Raw genomic sequence first — 21,439 nt, forward strand, 5'->3', positions numbered from 1 at the left:
TCTTTTTCTTGACCTAAACCTTCCAAACCTTGGTTTAACACAGCTTGTTCTCGTGCTATCCATGATAGAGAGGTGGCCCATAAAAGGTACATAAGCCTTCTATCACCAGAATCTCCTGCACTTTATATTTCTGCCTGGAACCATGCCAAGTCTGTTCTCCAACTAGCCAAAAACTTTATTAACAGAAAGTGTCAAAACCTTTCAAGATCTAACTCTCCTTGTAACTTCTGGCATCTAGCTGAAAATATCTCCAATAACTTTGCGTCTTCTTCTTTCCCTCCTTTATTTCAACCAGATGGCACCACTGGTATCACATCTATTTCTAAAGCTGAACTTTTTGCTCAAACCTTTGCTAAAAACTTTACCTTGGACAATTCTGGACTTGTTCCTCCCTCTCCTCCACCCTCTGACTACTTCATGCTACCTATTAAAATTCTTCACAATGATGTTTTCCATCCCCTTGCTGGCCTAAACCCTCGGAAGGCTTATGGACCTGATGGGGTCCCTCCTATTGTTCTCTGAAACTGTGCCTCCATGCTTGCACCTTGCCTAGTCAAACTCTTTCAGCTCTGTCTGTCAACATCTACCTTTCCTTCTTGCTACAGGTTTGCCTACATTCAGCCTGTTCCTAAAAAGGGTAACCGTTCTAATCCCTCAAACTACTGTCCTATTGGTTTAATTTCCTGCCTATCTAAAGCTTTTGAATCTATCCTGAACAGGAAGATTCTTAAACATCTATCACTTCACAACCTTCTATCTGATCGCCAGTATGGGTTCCATCAAGGCCACTCTACTGGTGATCTTCTGGCTTTCCTTACTGAGTCTTGGTCATCCTCTTTTAGAGATTTTGGTGAAACTTTTGCTGTTGCCTTGGACATATCAAAAGCTTTTGATAGCTTCTGCTAACCTCTGCCTTTTCACAACTCCCCCCAGTTGTGAAAAGGCAGAGGTTAGCAGAACATGAGCCAAAGATACTTAAACCACAAAAGAAACAGACAAACCTCATCTATATTTAAGGAAAGTGCTCTTTTCTGGAGTCATTTTGGTGTCTTGAGTCATCCACGTTTATCACCAGTAAGCCTGCCCTTGGGGGAGAACGTATGTGAGGCCCATGTGTCCGCACCTCTCATGGAAAATCTGTGCATCTGTGCCAATGACTTCTCAGTCTTCCTTGACAGAACCACTTGTATATATATATATATATGATGATAAGCACAGCCATCACATGTACACAATTGCCCAGAGTGATTATGTCATAAAGTGTAGTGAGTTTCATGTGTATAACTTGAATAGGAACTGATATATGAGAGAGTCATTTCCATAAACTGATATGTGAGTTTCATGAATTGTTGTATGAACTAGTGAGCTTTAACTGGGGATGTGATAGGTGGAGGTATTCTTTTACTGATAATGATTCTTTCTCACACACAAACACTTCCCTTAGATTCTTACACTCCTGTTTCCTCAGCACAAGCATAAACAATTAGCCTTTAAACACACATCATCACAAAACCTCATCATTTCTAGATACCACTGTTATTGTGCTCCCCTCAGTGGTATCAATGAGGATGCATCAATGGTGGATACTCTGCCTTAAGGACTCCTCCCTTGGCCAGTGTTTGGTTCACCCAGCAGCAGCACCAGCAGCAGTCAGAAGATGGTGATTGAGGTGTCGAGTCCCCAAGCTGGCATGGTGCTAGGTGTTGTTCTGGACTCTCTGGTAGTTCTTGACCTTGCTTTTACTCCCTTATGTTGTAGGGTCTTGCTATGGATGTGTGTGGATGTACTGTGCCTAAGCTGAGGTGTAGTAAGGTGGTTCATGAAACTTACTTTCCAGTAGCAGCTAACAGGGCTAAGAGTGTGAATGATGTGTGTGTGTGTGATGCTTTGTCTAGGTCATCCTATGTTGGACTGCCAGTCTGGTATATAGATAGATAGATACTGAACCTTAGTCATGTTGAGACCCATGTATCATTTTCTCACTTAAATATTGCATATATTATTATTATTATTATTATTATTGTTATTATTATTATTATTATTATTATTATTATTATTATTATCATTATTATTATCATTATTATTATTATTATTATTATTATTTTTTTATTTTTATTTTTTTTATTTATGTAGGAAGGACACTGGCCAAGGGAAACAAAAATCCAATAAAAAAAAATGCCCACTGAAATGCTAGTTCCATAAAAGGTTCAAAGCAGTAGTCAAAAATTGATGAATAAGTATCTTGAAACCTCCCTCTTGAAGGAATTCAAGTCATAAGAAAGTGGAAATACAGAAGCAGGCAGGGAGTTCCAGAGTTTTCCCAGAGAAAGGGATGAATGACTGAGAATACTGGTTAACTCTTGCTTTAGAGAGGTGGACAGAATAGGGGTGAGAGAAAGAAGAAAGTCTTGTGCAGCAAGACCACGGGAGGAGGGGAGGCATGCAGTTAGCAAGATCAGAAGAGCAGTTAGCATGAAAATAGCGGTAGAAGACAGCTAGAGATGCAACATTGCGGCGGTGAGAGAGAGGCTGAAGACAGTCAGTTAGAGGAGAGGAGTTGATGAGACAAAAAGCTTTTGATTCCACCCTGTCTAGAAGAGCATTGTGAGTGGAACCCCCTCAGACATGTGAAGCATACTCCATACATGGATGGATAAAGCCCTTGTACAGAGTTAGCAGCTGGGGGGATGAGAAAAACTGGCGGAGACGTCTCAGAATGCCTAACTTCATAGAAGCTGTTTTAGTTAGAGATGAGATGTGAAGTTTCCAGTTCAGATTATAAGTAAAGGACAGACCAAGGATGTTCAGTCTCGAAGAGGGGGACAGTTGAGTGTCAATGAAGAAGAGGGGATAGTTGTCTGGGAGGTTGTGTCGAGTTGATAGATGGAGGAATTGAGTTTTTGAGGCACTGAACAATACCAAGTTTGCTCTGCCCCAATCAGAAATTTTAGAAAGATCAGAAGTCAAGCGTTCTGTGGCTTCCCTGCGTGAAATGTTTACCTCCTGAAAGGTTGGACGTCTAAGAAAAAACGTGGAAAAGTGCAGGGTGGTATCATCAGTGTAGGAGTGGATAGGACAAGAAGTTTGGTTTAGAAGATCATTAATGAATAATAAGAAGAGAGTGGCTGACAGGACAGAACCCTGAGGAACACCACTGTTAATAGATTTAGGAGAAGAACAGTGACCGTCTACCACAGCAGCAATAGAACGGTCAGAAAGGAAACTTGAGATGAAGTTACAGAGAGAAGGATAGAAGCCGTAGGAGGGTAGTTTAGAAATCAAAGCTTTGTGCCAGACTCTATCAAAAGCTTTTGATATGTCTAAGGCAACAGCAAAAGTTTCACCAAAATCTCTAAAAGAGGATGACCAAGACTCAGTAAGGAAAGCCAGAAGATCTCAGTAGAGCAGCCTTGACGGAACCCCTACTGGCGATCAGATAGAAGGTTGTGATGTGATAGATGTTTAAGAATCTTCCTATTGAGGATAGATTAAAAACTAGATAGGCAGGAAATTAAAGCAATAGGACGATAGTTTGAGGGATTAGAACGGTCACCGTTTTTAGGAACAGGTTGAATGTAGGCAAACTTGCAGCAAGAAGGAAAGGTAGATGTGGACAGACAGAGCTGAAAGAGTTTGACTAGGCAAGGTGCAAGCATGGAGGCACAGTTTCAGAGAACAATAGGAGGGACCCCATCAGGTCCATAAGCCTTCCGAGGGTTTAGGCCAGCGAGGGTATGGAAAACATCATTGCGAAGAATTTTAATAGGTAGCATGAAGTAATCAGAGGGTGGAGGAGAGGGAGGAACAAGCCCAGAATTGTCCAAGGTAGAATTTTTAGCAAAGGTTTGAGCAAAGAGTTCAGCTTTAGAAACAGATGTGGTAGCAGTGGTGCCATCTGGTTGAAATAAAGGAGGGAAAGAAGAAGAAGCAAAGTTATTGGAAATATATTTGGCTAGATGCCAGAAGTCACAAGGGGAGTTAGATCTTGAAAGTTTTGACAATTTCTATTAATGAAGGAGTTTTTTGCCTAGTTGGAGAACAGACTTGGCATGGTTCCAGGCAGAAATATAAAGTGCAGGAGATTCTGGTGATGGAAGACTTAAGTACCTTTTGTGGGCCACCTCTCTATCAAGTACAGTAAAATCCCTCTCATCCAGCATTCGAGTATCCGGCAGCTTCAAGTATCCGGCACATTTTTCCCCGAGCCTTAAAATCAATAAAAAATCAATGCGTACTCATAAAATCGATTAAAATTCCCGCGCGAGGCATACTTTGTCCCCTTGCCACCAGAGCGCACTGCTTCGCACCACCCGCGGTCCACTGCACTTTGTTTACTCAGTGACTCAGTCCTGCGTGTGCACTGTTTATCACCTGACGCCTTCATCATGCCTAAAGTTGTAGAAAAGAGGAAACGTGTTGTGCTTACACTTAAGCAGCTGATCAGATCAGCTGCTGATTAAGATCAGCTGATCTTTGTTATGGTAAGATGCATGAGTGTAGGGTGGTGATTGTGGACATAATTTCACTTCTATTCAAGTATCCGGCAATATTCAAGTATCCGGCATGTTGGCGGTCCCGTTGATGCCGGATAAGAGGGATTTTACTGTATAGCACGAGAACAAGCTGTGTTAAACCAAGGTTTAGAAGGTTTAGGTCGAGAAAAAGAGTGAGGAATGTATGCCTCTGTGCCAGACACTATCACCTCTGTTATGCGCTCAGCACACAAAGATGGGTCTCTGACACGTAAGCAGTAGTCATTCCAAGGGAAATCAGCAAAATACCTCCTCAGGTCCCCCCAACTAGCAGAGGGAAAATGGCAGAGGCACCTTCGCCTAGGGGGATCCTGAGGAGGGATTGGAGCGATAGGACAAGTACCAGTACTACCAGTAGTAATCTGGTAGTGGATCTTTTTGTTCTTCCTGCCTTTACAAAACATTTACACTGGCCGTTTCTCAACACACATCTACCAAACATCAAATACCTCATGAGTTATTTGTCACACTGAGAATATTCCACTAGTAATCCCTATAGTTAGACATCTCATGCTTTATATATTTATTATTACTTATCTGCAATATGTTCACTCCACAGCTGCTGGATGGGCTCTTGAAGATGCTATACCATTGAGCAGGATGACATTATAGTCTGAAGGAATATGATTATAGTGATGCCCAGAATAAAGTGTTGATTGAGTATGATGTGAGTAGTGTGGTCTGTGTCTGGAGTATTTATATTTGTTCTAGTGGTCCTAGTACAAAGGCTTTGAGCTCTTTTTTGTTATTTCTATAGGATTTAGTACTATAAGCACCATTACAATGCTCTTTTGTGTTATTTTTTCAGGATTTGGTACTACTAACACCAAAGAAGTGTGGGAAATGGAGTTGAAGCCCTTTGGATTAAGCGTACAAGACAGACAACAGAGACCAGACTACTACTGTAGGTGTGGTTAAAGAGACAAGAGGAGGAGGGGAGATTCTCAGAGATGTACCAAAGAAGTGTTTAAGGTTGGCCACAAATTTTCATTACTGGTGTAGTGTATTTTATAGACCATTTATAGATTTTGTAGACAGATTTGTAGATGTAAAGTGGGTGTTATTTTTGCAATGCCCTATTTATACCTACAAAAGACAGTGATATATAGAAGTTGTGCACAGCATTGTGACATGAATGTAAAGTGTATATATGTATATAGTATTTAAAAGAGGAAATTGTAGCCCAAGAGAGGATATGATTCCTCTGATCATCACTCATCATTCCTGTCAACCATCATGGTCATTCATGCATTAAGGACCAGATGACCAGTGTATTCACTGCATGCTGGAATTCACCAATGAGATCACGGCAGAAATACGTGAAGATAATGTTCCTTGTTGCAAGAGGCTGTTTTTGTAGTGATGGGCTGTAACAAGCATGCCGGCTAGTCACACATCAACGATTTGTCTGTAGATGTCTTGTGGCTGTGTCGTGACAGTAGATTAGTGAGTAGTTCTTAAGGGTAGTAGATGAGTGTTTCTGTTCCTCTTGCAAGGTGTGACATACATACAAGGACAGTGTTGCGTGTAGCTTTGTGAGGTGGCAAGAATTGGTGAGCAGAAGAATCTGTTCTCTGTGTCTCAAGTCTAGTTCACAAATGTGTTCCTTTTTTTTTTTTTATCTCAGGTAAAGCACAAAGGTATTGTCAAGTGTATCATAAGTTGATGTGACACTGGTGGCAAATGTGTCTTTCAATGCAACACTTAACTTTCTGGCCATTGTCTTGTCACATGCTGCAGGTTTTGTTACCTGTATTTATTTTTTATACCTACTGATATGATAGCTTGTGAGTGATACTTCTATTATTTCTAATGGCAACACAGTATTTATTGATATAATAAAATGCAAAATGTGTTGATTTTTTTTTCATATCAGTTGAGTGATGCAGATAAACTGGATTGCAGCTGAAGTGAAATTATTAAAAAATTTCTTGCTTGGCACCACAGCAACTAAGGTCATATGATGCCAAAATATATAATTGTATCAAAATACCGGTGATGTTAAACTGGGTTGCAAAAGATTGTTATATGAATATTTCTCCAAGTTCTGACTTTATAAAACAAACTGAAGGAATACAAACACACCAGCATTCAAAGCAGTTAATCATATATAGTTCTACTTGTCTGGGGTCATCAAATAGAAAGATATAGATTAACTAATGTATCTGTGCATGTCATATATATATATATATATATATATATATATATATATATATATATATATATATATATATATATATATATATATATATATATATATATATATATATATATATATATATATATATATATATATATATATATATATATATATATATATATATATATATATATATATATATATATATATATATATATATATATATATATATATATATATATATATATATTACACACACACACACACACACACACACACACACACACACACACACACACACACACACACACACACACACACACACACACACACACACACACACACACACATAAGCATAAAGTGATTGAAAAACATTTTGTGGTAAGAGAGAGAGAGAGAGAGAGAGAGAGAGAGAGAGAGAGAGAGAGAGAGAGAGAGAGAGAGAGAGAGAGAGAGAGAGAGAGAGAGAGAGAGAGAGAGAGAGAGAGAGAGAGAGAGAGAGAGAGAGAGAGAGAATCAGATCTGTTAACTAGTGTGTGTGTGTGTGTGTGTGTGTGTGTGTGTGTGTGTGTGTGTGTGTGTGTGTGTGTGTGTGTGTGTGTGTGTGTGTGTGTGTGTGTGTGTGTGTGTCATTTGTCAGTCCTTCAGGCTGTGATTAGCTGACTGCATGCAGTATATGCATGTCTAATTTTTATTTTTATAGCTTTTAAGTTTTGAAAATGCAACTTTCTGTAAAGATTTTGCTATCTTAAGCCCATGGCTGTGCCCTCTTCAGGTCTTTTTGTTCTACATACAACAATAAACCTATCTTCTAATCTGTCGATTTGAGATTCCATAACGTAAGCAAAATAAAAAAAAATAAAATGGAATAAAACGCTTAAGATAAAAAAAAAAAAATATATATATATATATATATATATATATATATATATATATATATATATATATATATATATATATATATATATATATATATATATATATATATATATATATATATATATATATATATATATATATATATATATACAAAAAAAAAGGGGGGGGATTGAAATGTTAAAAACCAAGGGGAAAAAAATCGTTAAACCCCTTACAAAAACAAGAAACTTAGCTGATGAATCCGAACCAAAACACTGGAGAAATGGCGACGTGAGGGTGAGTACTGAGCGATAGTAATTGAACATTTTTGAAGTCATTGGAGAGTGTGGGTTGTATGGTAGCTCCATTTTCAATAGAAAGGTTCAACAGGGACTACGGGAAGTGCAGGAAGGAGGTAACACATCGCTGCAGAGGAGTAGCATGTGAAAGGTGTTATGTTTGGTATCATGATGAGTCTGGCAAAGGCTAAATGGGGCAGAGGACGGGATTCAGTGCTGATGTAAATGCTAGCTGCTATATACCGTCGGCTGCTATGTACCGGCTCCTATGTAACACTGCTTTGGCTTATATGTACCACTAAGGCTGCTATGTTACGGCTTCTATGTACCACTGCTTTGGATTGTATGTGCCAAACAAGGCTGCTATATACCAGCTACCAAGTAGAGAGATAAAAATAAACATTAAAAAAAAAAAAAAAAAAAAAAAAAAAAAAAAACGTAATATAAAAGTAATAAAACTACATTAAAAGATAACAAAATCACGAAAATTAAAACTGTCTTGTCAACCAGTAAAAATCAATAAAATTCAGCATACATTGACTTATTATAGGCTTTGTCCTCAGCGTGATCCTTCAGTTCAGCGCACAGGTTCAGAAATGCATTGGTTTCTCTCTCTCTCTCTCTCTCTCTCTCTCTCTCTCTCTCTCTCTCTCTCTCTCTCTCTCTCTCTCTCTCTCTCTGTAGTTGCACTTGTTTTCAAGGGTGTTTTTACTGTTCTAGTGACAAATTAACATAATTTCTACTTTATTAACAGGAGAAACACGCTTTTGAAAGGCTGTAATTGAAATGGCACTTTTTTAAGAGTTTACAGTTCTAGTGACAGATCTACAACATATCTACATTATTAACAGGAGAAACACCTTCGAAAACCCTGGTAATCATCTTTGTGGCTTTGAGAGAGAGAGAGAGAGAGAGAGAGAGAGAGAGTAGCATTTTAGTTGAACCTATTCTGCGCTCGTTCGTGTTTGCTACGGTGACACGGTGCGGCAGTGAGTGGTTTCCGTTCATAATCATGAAGTGGGTTTAGAGTGGGGAAAGGGAAATGAGGATATTATTTGACATATTATTTGATAGCGTCTCAACTTTTGTGTGTGTGTGTTTGTGGGTATGGTTGAAGGAGCAGTGACAGGTGGCGCAGGAGGGCGACTGGCTGGCTGGCTGCAGTGTTTTAATCTGCACTGGTCAGTCTTGCCGCACACGCTGTATTAATCGGTGTTTCCGTATTCCCGGCAGCTTCTCCCTTCACCAAGCACCAATTTCAAAATGAAATACATTACGTACGTAATCCTGCGGGTTGGGGGAAGCTCGCCTGTGACGTCATCAATGATCCGGGACTCGCTCGGCTCCAGTGTCTCCTCGTCAATATTTACCGTAATTTCCAGTGTTTTCCAGGTGTTTCCAGCTGTTTCCAAACTCAGGCGTGTAGGTTGTAGTAGTAGGAGAAAAAAATATATAGAGAAATGGAAGAAGTAAGGAGATATGGAGGAGGAGGAGGGGGCATAACAGATAAATACCAAGAAGACAATGTTTAGCTTAGTTTACCTTCCTGCCCTTCCTTTCTCTGTAATATTTCGTGTGTTTTGGGTATTTTAAGTGTTTTGGGTGTATTTAGGACTTGTGGGGGATGAGTGTGTTTTGGGGGTGTTTAGGTGTGTTTAGGACATATTTGCTGTTATCTGTGTGTTTTGGGTGAATTTATAATGTTTTAACTGTGGGCTAGACTGTTTTCAGGATTTTTTTACGTGTTTTACGTGTCTTGGGGGGTGTTTTGAGTATATTGCGGAGTGTTTTGGTGTTTGGGTGTGTTTGGTGGTATATTGAGATGTTTTGAGTTTGTTTTAGATTTATTGGATCACCTGAAGATCCGCCACCCCACAGGGATCACCTGAAGATCCGCCACCCCAGATTGTCTCACCTGAAGATCCGCCACCCCAGACTCTCTCACTTGGTTAGGTTAGGTTAGGTTAGCCTAACCTAACCTAACCTAACAACATGAACGCATTAAAAAACTGAGTGGATATAAAAAATGCAGAAAAAAGTTTACTTCATTAAAAGTATGGGATCACCTGAAGATCCGCCACCCCAGATTGTCTCACCTGAAGATCTGTCACCCCGAGTGCGGCTGGGGTGGCGGATCTTCAGGTGATCCGGTTTATTTTGGGTTTTTTAAGTGTTTTGGGTGAGTTTGGGTGTGTGTGGGGTCTTTTGGGTGTATTTGAGTGTGTGGTGTGTATTGGGTGCGTTTTCGCATGCAATACACACTGTTTTAATGAATTTTGGGGTGTTTTGAGTGTGTTGGTGAGTTTTTTGTCGAGTTTGAGGTGTTGAAAGTGTTCTGAGTGTGTTTGGCTGAGTTTTATGGGTATTCTAAGATGTTGTGAGGTGTTTTGGGTGTGTTTTGGATGTTTTTAGCGTGTTTGGATTGTGTTGGGTGAGTTTTATGGGTATATCAGGGTTTTTTTGAGTGTTTTGGATGTTTTTTTTTATTGTGATTTGGGTGAATTTTTTTTAGATATTTTGAGATGATGTTAGATGTTTAGAGTGTTTTGAATGATTAAAATGTGTTTTGGGTGAGTTTTGTGGATATATTTGGTTATTTAGGTATATTTGGTATATTTGGGTATATTTGGTATATTTGATGTGGGCTGTTTTGAGAGTTTTTAATGTTTTAAACGTGTTTTAGGTGTAATTGGAAGAGTTTCGTTATATTTAGGAATGTTTTGAGTGTGTTTTGAATGTTTTGGGTGTGTCTGCATGAGTTTTGTTGTATTTAAGGCTGTTTTGAGTGTGTTTTGGGGTGTTTTGAGTGTAGTTTGTATGTGTTTGGGTGAGTCTTGTATTTAAGTATGTTTTGAATGCGGTTTTGGTATGTTTGGGTGAACTTTGTTGGTGTCTTGGGGTATTTTGGCCACACTTGTCCCCCCCAATAACCCAAATAACGTAACTTAAACACCACAACCTCACCAGATCTTACCGTAGATGAAGATCGGAGCCCTCGCCTTTGCAACGGCACGGCTATGCGAAGTTTTATTGATGCTATTATGTCGAGCAGTTGTTAGTCGGGAATGTAACGTTTGAAACGGTACTTTCGCTCTGTCTGGGTCTTCTGTTTCCTTTTTTCCCTTTACTTTTCTTTTCTCTTATCAAGCTAGGCTTATGTATCGTTCTCTATGTGCTTTTGTTTTTATTGACACGCTGATAATGTACTTCATCATTTCAACATTTTTTCTTTTCATATCATGATAATGATGAGGATGTTGATGAAACCCTACACCTTTACTCCTACTTGTGCGCTTTATCGTTTCAGTATTCTTCTAAGTCTTCCTTTTCTTCCCCTATACTATTTTTTTTTTTTATATTAATCAAGACTCTCTCTCTCTCTCTCTCTCTCTCTCTCTCTCTCTCTCTCTCTCTCTCTCTCTCTCTTCAATCAGAGTGGGAACCACAGGCTATACTAAGAGCCCGACACTGATGAAGCTGTGATTTGTGAAGCCAGCTTCATACATCAAATATGCACAAGTGTGGGTAAGGTGGAAGTAGTGATGATCCGAGCTACTTTCATTTGCTCAGGGTCGGCTGACTCAGGACTCAGTCAGGAAGTTGCTGGAACAGATTGTGAGTGGCCGGACAGTGCAGCGGGTAATGTAAGAAAGGCTCGCCAGCTTCCTCCAGGCAATGGACATGTGTGAAGTATTTGACTTTTGTACAGGTAGCTAAGGCGGAGTCTTTGTAAATATATGATGGTGGTTTGCTAGGTCCTGGGTGGGGGCGTAGTGTATGATTCCTGGCGTGAAGCAGTGACATAGGTGGCGGAACGAGATCCCTGTGCCACTGTCGGTAAGGTGGTGAAGGGTGAAAGAGAATGCGACTGAATTGACTTTAGGTTTGGCGTGTGATAAACTGGCGTGAAATGGGAAGGAGACGTGGGGCTGAGTGGTGGTTAGGTAGTCGTGCTGCTGCATCTGCCTTCTCGTTACTAGGGATGCCTACGTGACCTGGGACTCAGGGTCGCATTATATAATGTAGTAAGTTATAAGGTGTTGATACGGAATTTTCGCCTCTGTAACAGCACTTAAGGCATGTTGCAGGGGTGCCTTTCTTAAAGCTCATGTGCTGGTAATCTTGGCAGTACAGTATTATGGAATGTTAATATCATCTTTTCTGCACCACACATACTATATGTGCTTTCATTTTTAAGTCGTTTTCTATGATTGGTATCAAGATTGTTCGCCCACTGACTAATACTTAAAAAAAGTAGTTGGGTTGTGGATGAGGAGGTGGTGGTAGAGGCGGGGTAAGGGATAATAGAGGTGTAGGAGGAGGAGGTAGTAAGGGAAGGAGAAAGAAAGCGGTGTGGTGGAGAAGGAAGGAGAGGAGGATCAGAGGAGGTAATAGCGAAACTAGTAGTTAAAGATTATATAATTTGGGTTGGATGAGATGGAGATGGTGGTGGTGGTGGTGAGCTTGGTGGAAGAGACAAGGTGGAGAAGGAGAAAGAGAAGACATGGAAAGAGAAGAGGAGGATGAAAGGCCTGTGCTGGAGGGAGAAGGATAGGAGAGGGTAGGGGGAAGAAGGCTTTTCCACGTTGGTCTTCCATTTACTCTGTACTTCCGTACTCTGTCGTCCCCTGAGTCAGGAGGAAAAGAATGCCAGAGTATTTTATGAGTAACTATGTTATAATAATAATAATAATAATAATAATAATAATAATAATAATAATAATAATAATAATAATAATAAATCGTGTATTATTCTTATGTATTTTGGGGAAGTCACTAGATGATCAGTTAGTGTACAATATGAATGAGAGAGGAAATGAGTATGTGTTGAGGGAAATGAAAGAGATAACAATCTAATTCCGGACAGATATTGAGGTGCCTCACTTTAAGGGAAACAGACAGACACACTTAACAACAACACACTCTTTCAGTGATTGAACTTTTCCTTTTCTAAGTTTGGCATAGAAAAGTAAAGAAATGTTGATTTAGTGAAGATGCTGGAACTAACGTGTGGGAAATGTAGGATGTGTGAAACGGAAGTAGCGTCACTTAACTCTGGGCGTCTCTCCCACCACCCCTCTCCTTCATTATTGATTATTATGCTTCATTTTTATATTAGTTTCTCTTCACAAACCCTCCTTATTTTTGTTGCAGCCTGCATTCATAACTAGCTGGTTCTCGAAGCTCACGAGGAGGTTATCTTTTCAAGAGTCTTTCGTAACAGTTGTTTGACTTCGGCTATAATATTTCCCTTTGTCGAGATTATTCTGTGGTAATTTGAATAGTTTTAAGTACATATGTTTTCTATTTATTTATAATTTGTCATTATGATAATGTGCAAGAGATAAACATACCATCCGACACACACACACACACACACACACGGTACAGACTCAGTGCGATTCCCACCATGGTGCGAGCCATCAATCAATAGTATTTCCCTCCTAGATTAGACTTACCTTTAGGATTAATGTTAAGTTTTTCCCCATCCCCTATGTACATTTTCAGTTTGTCAACTGCCTAAATAATAAACCGTTTATTATTATTATTATTATTATTACACACACACACACACACACACACACACACATCACAATATTATTATGCAGCCGTTAAAATTCAGTCACTCCTACAGGCAAAATACAAACCATACATTGAATTCACAGGACATAGTTTTCTTTGTACCAAACTCTTTATTATGATATTGCAGTTATCATGATGGTGATCAGAGTAAAAAGCGATCAAGTGGTTCGCTTCGTGAACCAGTGAACGGGCGTTGAGTGTCTCGATTGTTTGCCTCTGTCCACACTCAAATACACAACTACTTCCCTCACGAATCTTAAGTGTACACAGGTCAATACTGTCATTATTTCTGTCATCTATATATTTAAACAAAGAGTGTCTGTCTGTCTATCTGTTTGTCAGATAAGAAGATATAGATAGAGATAGATAAGATATAGGTAGATTGATAGTGAAGAGGTTGACTAGAAATGGACGCAGATTTTAAGTTCCATAAAAATTATGTAGGATTTTCGTGATTGCTTTTGCTTAGCAAACAACAAATATTTTACCCGAACAACGCTGATAGTTCTACTTGTCATTATTTATTATTTCCCTTTTGCAGACATCAACTTCTGTACAGATTACTATAAGGTATGATCTGTTTTGTGCATGAAATAATAATCTTTATGCTGTCAACTTTCAAATCTATGTGCACCTGTAGAAACAACCGTCGTCCTGTATATGTATCTGGGTCACCTGCCTGCCCCAGTCATGATGTCCCATACTCTTGTGTGTGTCATGACAAGCATTAATTACGCTGTATGGACGAGCTGTCAGTGTCGTCACGCCACAGGGGATAATAAGGGTATAACAAGGCCCATTGCTAAGGGTTCCCATTAAGGTGAGTGTTCCGTGCAGTAATTCAGATACATTCACTTTTCTGTAATCCTCAGTTGTTTACTTCTTTGCGTCATTATGTGACATGCATCATAAACGGTCTGAACATGTCTTGAAAGATTGTAAAACTAGTCACTGTCAAACGAGTCATTGCCAAACTGGCCAGTTAAACGAATCATTGGGTTAGAATCGAGGCTGGTTCGAAGCAACAGAGCGTGCGAACTAAAGTCAGCGGTGGCGGTGACCAAACAGTCGTGGCCGAGCTGGCAGGTGGAGGAGTAGCGTGCGCTGGTGCAGCTGTGGACGAGGTGGCATTGGATATTGGGCAGGCAAGTTACAGTTGGTATTGCCGTTTCGTATATTTGAGGTTGCAGGAAGAGTGGTCGTCATTGTAAAAGGTTGTAGTGGCGGCGGCGGCGGCAGGAGGGGGATGTGACGATCTAGGGAGGCGGTGGTGGTGACGTTGTTATACCTGTGGATGCTTGGAGATTGGATTCGTGGCAATGGCGTTGGAGGCGACGGCAGCTTCGTTTGGTGACGCAAAGTCAGGCTGGGGTGTTCTCATAAGCAGATGAAATAGACAAAATGCTGATGGTATACTGAGTAATCTGAATCTGCTGTTTACAGGAATTAGTGCCGTGTCTTCGTTAAGGGTACCGCTTGGCTCGTGAGGGGATGCAGCCTTGCGGCCCTCTGTGCTGAGACGCTGCTGTCAACTGAAACCACTGTTCAGCAAGATCAGATTGACCAGACTGTGATTTCAGGAATCAGTCGTGCAGTGCTGTCCGTAAGTGCTATGGTCCAATATAAATTACCATGTAGCTGTACTTCGATAAATGTTAATTACCATGCAGTTATATTTGAAATTCTTGCGAGGGAGGATAGGAACAAGACTAATATGTGCTACTGATAACTAATGTGTTTTTTCTCCCGTTCTCGGTGACCCTGCTCCCATCGTGGTACTCCCACCGTGGCGTGTCCGAGGCGTGCTGCTCCCCCACCGGCTCAATCCCAGGCCTACTGATTACTTCTATAAACTTCATGTGTTCCCAGCGTGTCAGACTCTGTTGACTTGCAGTGTTGCGAGTAACGAGCTTCCTAGTGTTCAAAGTCTCAAGACTCCATTTTTTTTTTTTTTTTTTTTTGGTACAAAGTTGTGTAGTTGTTCTTTGAGGTATAATAGCAAACTGGTGTTTGGAGTATATTCGGGATGCATCCCTGCTTATGTACAAGTAAAAAAAAATTAAATCTTTGGGGGTACGAAGTTGTGCGGTTGTTCCCCGGAGAGTCTTTGAAGGGGCGGTACGAAATTGTGCAGTTGTTCCCCGGAGAGTCTTGGAGGTTTTGGAGTGTATTCGTGATGCATCCCGGTTTATGTACACGTAAAATTGGTTTCGGTATTTCTCCTTGCACCTGTTTCTTGTTAGGAAGACCAAATCATTATTAGTATTTACAATTTATTGTTGTTAAATTCATCTTCGGTACAATCAGACCCTCCCTGCTCCCAGAGAAAGATCCCCCTTCCCCCGGTCACAGCAGGCTTTCACGTTTATCACTGGCACGTGCTCCCGAGCATGAGCCTGGTGACACATGTTACGACTTACACACGCATCTACGTGCCAACCCCCTCGCCCCTCAATTTAGTTTTCCGGAGAGTCTTTGAGGAACATTGAATAATTGATATTCTTGCTTTACAGTTAAGTTCACCCTCGGTACAATCAGAGACTCACCCTTCTCCCCCACCCCTACTGCCAGAGGAAAATTCCAGGGATTTCCTAATCACAGCAGGCTCTCACGTTTATCATGGGTACGTGCTCCCGAGTACGAGCCTGCTGACACTCATGTGCTACGACTTGCTGTACGTGCCAACTACACATCTACGTGCCAATCCCATGAGAACCCCCTCCCCCCTCAATTTAGAGACCCGAGTTTACACAGGCTCAGACAGGGCTCCCCAAGGGAGTCGCCACCCCAAAATTTATCAGAGGAAGGCAGGACCCCCAAAGTCAAAGCGAGACTGCTCGCCCCGCCCCCTTTTAAAGCAAAGCGAGACCCTCCCCCCCCCACTTTATATTTCACAAGGAGAGGCTCACGTGAGAATCTGACTACACAGGGCTATACTACTACACCATCTACTTGGATATTAATCATACGTGAAACCACCAACTCGCACCAAACTCGCAATTCATTGAATTCGACTCAACAGTAATAGTGAACATTAATAGTGCAGCAGAAGAACGGGCGTAGTAGTGTAGTGTACACAACTGTGTTGGTATCACACTAGGTGTACATTATTAAATTACTGCGATGTCGGTATCAGTAGTAGATCCAAAACATGGCATCGGATAAGTTGCCTCACGGAGATCATCTCCTGGAGAATCGCTGCCGCTAACTATCTTGCTTCTCGGACATCATCTTGAAGAATCGCCGCCGCCATTTATCTTGCCTCATGGTGATCATCCTGGGTATATGGAGAACCGCTATTGATATTGCTACTATAAATAACATACTATAAGTAAATATTATTAAAATAATCTGCGGAAATTTATCTTTAAGTAAATATTATTAATAATCTACGGAAATTTATCTAAGTAAATATTATTAATAATCTACGGAAATTTATCTCTAATCAAATTACTATTACTCTCATAATACTACTGTCATAATACCGCAAGAATTATTACTGCATTGTAAGTCTAGCCTCTATCCTGTCTTATTTTTTCGTGTTTGTATTTGTTTCGTGTGTATTTGCAAACAAATGTCAAATCTTTTCCTTCCTGTTCAGCTTATTGATAAAATATTTGACTGAGAACAAATAACGAAACAAAAATAAGAAGGAAAGACAGACAAAGAGAAGGAAAGAAAAGACAAAGCGAAAATTTTCCTCTATTGCAGGTTGTCCAGTCCAGTTCTTAGGAAGCCTTCCATATGTCCCTGGTGAGCTGCCACAGTGCTTTATTTGTGCAGCTTCTTTGTCTCTCATCTCATCCTGAAACATAGAGAAAAGCTTAGGATGACGATTACTGTGGCTTTCAAGCGTGGTTGTTGTGGTTTCTGTCAGAGTTTAACAAGGATTCTGCACCTTTAATGGGCTCTAGATGATGTCGCCTCCAGCAACGTATTGGCAAGGAAGAGTTGGAAGAGAAGCAGGACATGGGATTTCATAGCAAAGAAAGAAATTACTTATACGAAGGTACTATATTTCTTTTACCATGTTCGTGCATCTTTAGGGAAGGAGAGGACGTGAGAGCTGATATGCAGGTGTTGTTGCTACACTTCTCATCTGAAATATAACGAAAATAAAGCTTATTAGATATATTTATAATTATATAGTATAATAATAGTATAATCACAAATAAATGTAATCAAAGATAACGACAGGGAAGACAAATAAAACTACATGTATCTTCTCTAAACAAGTACTACTTATGTACACTGCGGTACTCCACCATGGGGTACTGATGTGTGTGTGTGTGTGTGTGTGTCCACTACCTCCACTTGAGTAATTTTAAGAAGGAAACATGCTGTAGAATGTGCATTTTCCAAATCTTGTCTAAATCACTTTAATCTGAAATCAGTTGCTGTTCATATTGACATTGATAGATTGTCACTGGAACCACAAAACGTAATCTTCGACCATAAGAAGAAGCAAGAGGCCAGATAGCTACATATCTAGTTTATTGCTCAAGCCAGTATGTTAACTTTTTCGAAGAGCTAACTACAAGGAAAGACACGAATGGATTTACGCAAAATATTGGAGTGGCTAGTTCTTCACTGGATATATACTATACTGATTTTCTAACTCTATAAAGGTAGATGTGTCGAAGAGTTTCAGCTGAATTCGAGAAAAGTTAAATGCAGTGACAGGACGGGGAAGGCCGACCAGAATCCTCTTGAGCCTCGGTGATCATCCTGGCCTGATCGGTAGGGAGCCAAACTCGTTTTTATGAGTGTACTTACTGAAAGAGGTTCCATTCCCGGCGAAAGACTCTGATCCTCAGCGAAAGCTTCTTAGGGTAAATTTATCCCATCTTCATATACACACATGCTCCAAGGCAGGGCATCACCCAACCGTTGTCACCTGTACTCGTGATACTTCTATCAGTTGTATTTGTCACTTGCTGCTAGTGTTGACTAAGTCCCGGTTCACTTGCTTTTGGAGTGACAACATGACTAAGGCCTGGCGTCCCTTGTTGCGGCAGTGACGCCATGACTAAAGCCTGGAACATGATGCATCGCCTCCAAAGATGAGGAAGAAAAAAGGTTGCTTCGTGTTTGTTGTTGCTGCTGAAGAAGCGTCTGTGTGTTTAAATTATTTTTTTTCTGTTTTTGCAAAGGATAAAAAAAGCTTACTGCTGGATCAACAGTACAAATTTTCCCTTTTCGAAAGTAATACGACTTTTCTTTATCATTAACATTGTGATGTATAGGTACAGAAAGATGAAAGTCAGATCTTACAGCTAGATACACTTGTCTGTGCGTTGCTACATGATTGGTTCGAAAAGCAAGATTATTTCAAACAACAGTAAATCGAATTATCTTTTATTATAGCTGAGGATTAAGCTTTGTGGTTCCAATGTCAACTTAACCATGTCAATAACACCTGATTTTCAACTGAAGCGATTTAAGTAAAATTTTGAAGCATGGGCCTCGTACTGCTGGTAAGGCTGTTCAGGGGTTGGGTCGCGCGCCACAGTCAACGTCGTACTCAAACTTGCATTCTTTGGAGAGGGCATCGTAAAGGGTGCCGGGTGGACAAGAGAACTGCCACGCCACTCCGTTGGAACATTCACAGTACATAGAGCAGTGTTCAGGCACAGCAAAATACACGGGATCTGGTAAGAGTGAGTTATATTTTCAGACAGCGGCTACGTCGATACTTGCCAACACTTGACGTAATCGTAGTAACTCGTTCAGTAGTATATTCATCTGTTCACTCTATTTGTTGGCATACTGACATTACAGACAGGGGATTAGGACCATACGTAACGTGAAGATAACACTCGGGCCTTTATTTCATGACACAGTTCTTCATTTACTTATATTTCACATGAGTTATGATGAAATTATGTTTTATGGGGGAATAAGATAGTAAACTGAGATAAAAAAAAAAAAAAAAGAAAGAGAAGAAAAGAAATATGAGAGAGGAAACTGTCGGATGTATTTCTACATCCCTTTTTATGTTATTTACCGAGATGTGGATGGTTGATGATGGCAGGTAGACTATTAGATCTAATTCCTAAGAACAAGCATAGTTACATAAACACGTTGCAGCAAATAGTGACACACGCTTGAGTAACGTTACTGACTGCAATAACATAAGTATCATCATGCCATAATTCGTACACGAATGACAACAAATATTTATCATGATTCGTTTCGTTAATTACCATACAACTTTTTCCAACTAAAAAAATAATTCACCTTAAACAGAAGAAAATTTTATTACGAATTTGGTTGTAACTACATGCTGAAAGTACTCAGTGACGATTTGTTTTATTTATTTACTTATTTTGAACATTCATTGCTAACGTATTTCTGTTATGGTTACAATATTTTCCTCTATATTATCATCACTTTACTGTGACGTGAAGCACTGCTACGCTACTGTAAGGAATCACTAGCAATGTATACACTTACCTCCCTCATACCCTGGTGGCGGACACTGGGAGGAGATTTCAGAAGCACACTGGACCGGGTCTTGGATGGAAGGGGCGGCCATCAGGAACACGGCGGCTAGGACCAGACTCCACTTCTGCTGAAAGGGAAAACAATAAAAATACTGCAGCTACTGCTGCTGCTATTACTACTACTACTCATAATCATATCAACAAAGTATTGCAAAGATAGAATGTTAGCATTAGTTTTCAGGTCTCCTCATACACCAATGGCAAATTTATCTAGATTTTTTGTCTAGCCTCTGCGGAATGAAACTGCTGTATACAATTTGCCTAGTCACTAAAACCAGGTTATTAATCCTCCTACTGTGATTTAGTACATAAAGCGAAGAGATGAGCTACTAAGAAATGAAAAGAAAGTAGTGAAACAAGACGGTGTTGAGCGGGGGAGAGGGAGGAAGGATGGAGAACGTCTGACTCTCACCATGATTGTTGTGGCTCAGGAACAAGTGAAGGCCCACAAAAATGTTGATGCCTTTATAGAGAGTCGGTTTCTCATAATGGGTTGTGGTAACAGACAGGTGTTCAAATATCTCCCGGGAAAAACACGGGTGTTATGTTTCGTCACCTTCATGTAGCGCATCTCCATAGAAACTGAATATCTTGCAAAACATTAGTGATAGTGTGACCTTTACGTATTCCATTGTTCTCAGAGATTATTTATAGTTTCAGTAACTCGTTAAAATTATTTTCATTAGCTTATTTGCGAAAGCAGCTTCTATTCTTGGATTTCTAAAAAGCCTTGTCTATCTAAATAAAATCCTTGAAGTTTCATCACAGACTGGTTATACTTGATCTGAATGATGCCGTTCGCTTTGTTACCCTCGATGATTTGTTTACGTAAGCAAAGACATTTAGGGACATGAAAAGAAAACGCGTAGAATAATTTAGAAAACAAAGACAAATCTATGACTAATTATGACCATAAAATTTCACGACATCGCTTAAACCAACCATGAAGTGTTTTCTTCTATTTCTTTCTTTATTATTTTCTTTTATATTGTTCATCAGGTCGAATAACTGTGAATCAGGCACACGTGCACCTCACTACTAGTAAACTGCTCGCGTCGCTCTAAACAAAGTATGTGCTTTCGTCACTCTCTCCTGGGAACTGCTGTGGTTATCAGACAGTCCCACGTGAGCTTGCTCTTTTTTGTCGGAGAAAGTGACGAGCTCGCACGTGGTTATCGTTTGTGCGACACGAACAGAGTAGTACTGTGTCAGAGTGAAGTGCACTCACTACCCATGTGAACTGGGAACAGCTTCAGGCCAAGACGTCTTCGAATTTACTGTGGACTGTATTTTCTTTATCTCACACACACACACACACACACACACACACACACACACACACACACACACACACACACACACACACACATATATATATATATATATATATATATATATATATATATATATATATATATATATATATATATATATATATATATATATATATATATATATTGTAACTACTCAAAGTAATGTATAAAATCAGTAGAATATGAGAAAAAGAAAGTAATATTACAT

General features: G+C 39.9%; 1 protein-coding gene across 3 annotated transcripts in view; it reads left to right on the forward strand.

Moving 5' to 3' along the window:
* Nucleotides 1-19,017, forward strand: part of LOC135101354 (uncharacterized) — a 30,815-nt gene extending 11,798 nt beyond the window's left edge. The window contains exons 3-5 of one of the 3 annotated variants that reach the window (XM_064005224.1): nt 5,092-5,199; nt 5,341-5,504; nt 14,856-19,017. In XM_064005224.1, coding sequence (XP_063861294.1) covers nt 5,092-5,110 — 19 coding nt within the window. In that variant the 3' untranslated portion in view covers nt 5,111-5,199; nt 5,341-5,504; nt 14,856-19,017. Of the gene's footprint in view, nt 1-1,554; nt 1,721-5,091; nt 5,200-5,340; nt 5,505-14,855 lie in introns of those variants that run through there. The other 2 variants (XM_064005223.1, XM_064005225.1) reach the window with 2 other exon arrangements.
* The last annotated feature ends 2,422 nt before the right edge of the window (nt 19,018-21,439 follow it).

This window comes from Scylla paramamosain, chromosome 6 (assembly GCF_035594125.1).
Source record: "Scylla paramamosain isolate STU-SP2022 chromosome 6, ASM3559412v1, whole genome shotgun sequence".
NCBI classification, from domain to species: domain Eukaryota; kingdom Metazoa; phylum Arthropoda; class Malacostraca; order Decapoda; family Portunidae; genus Scylla; species Scylla paramamosain.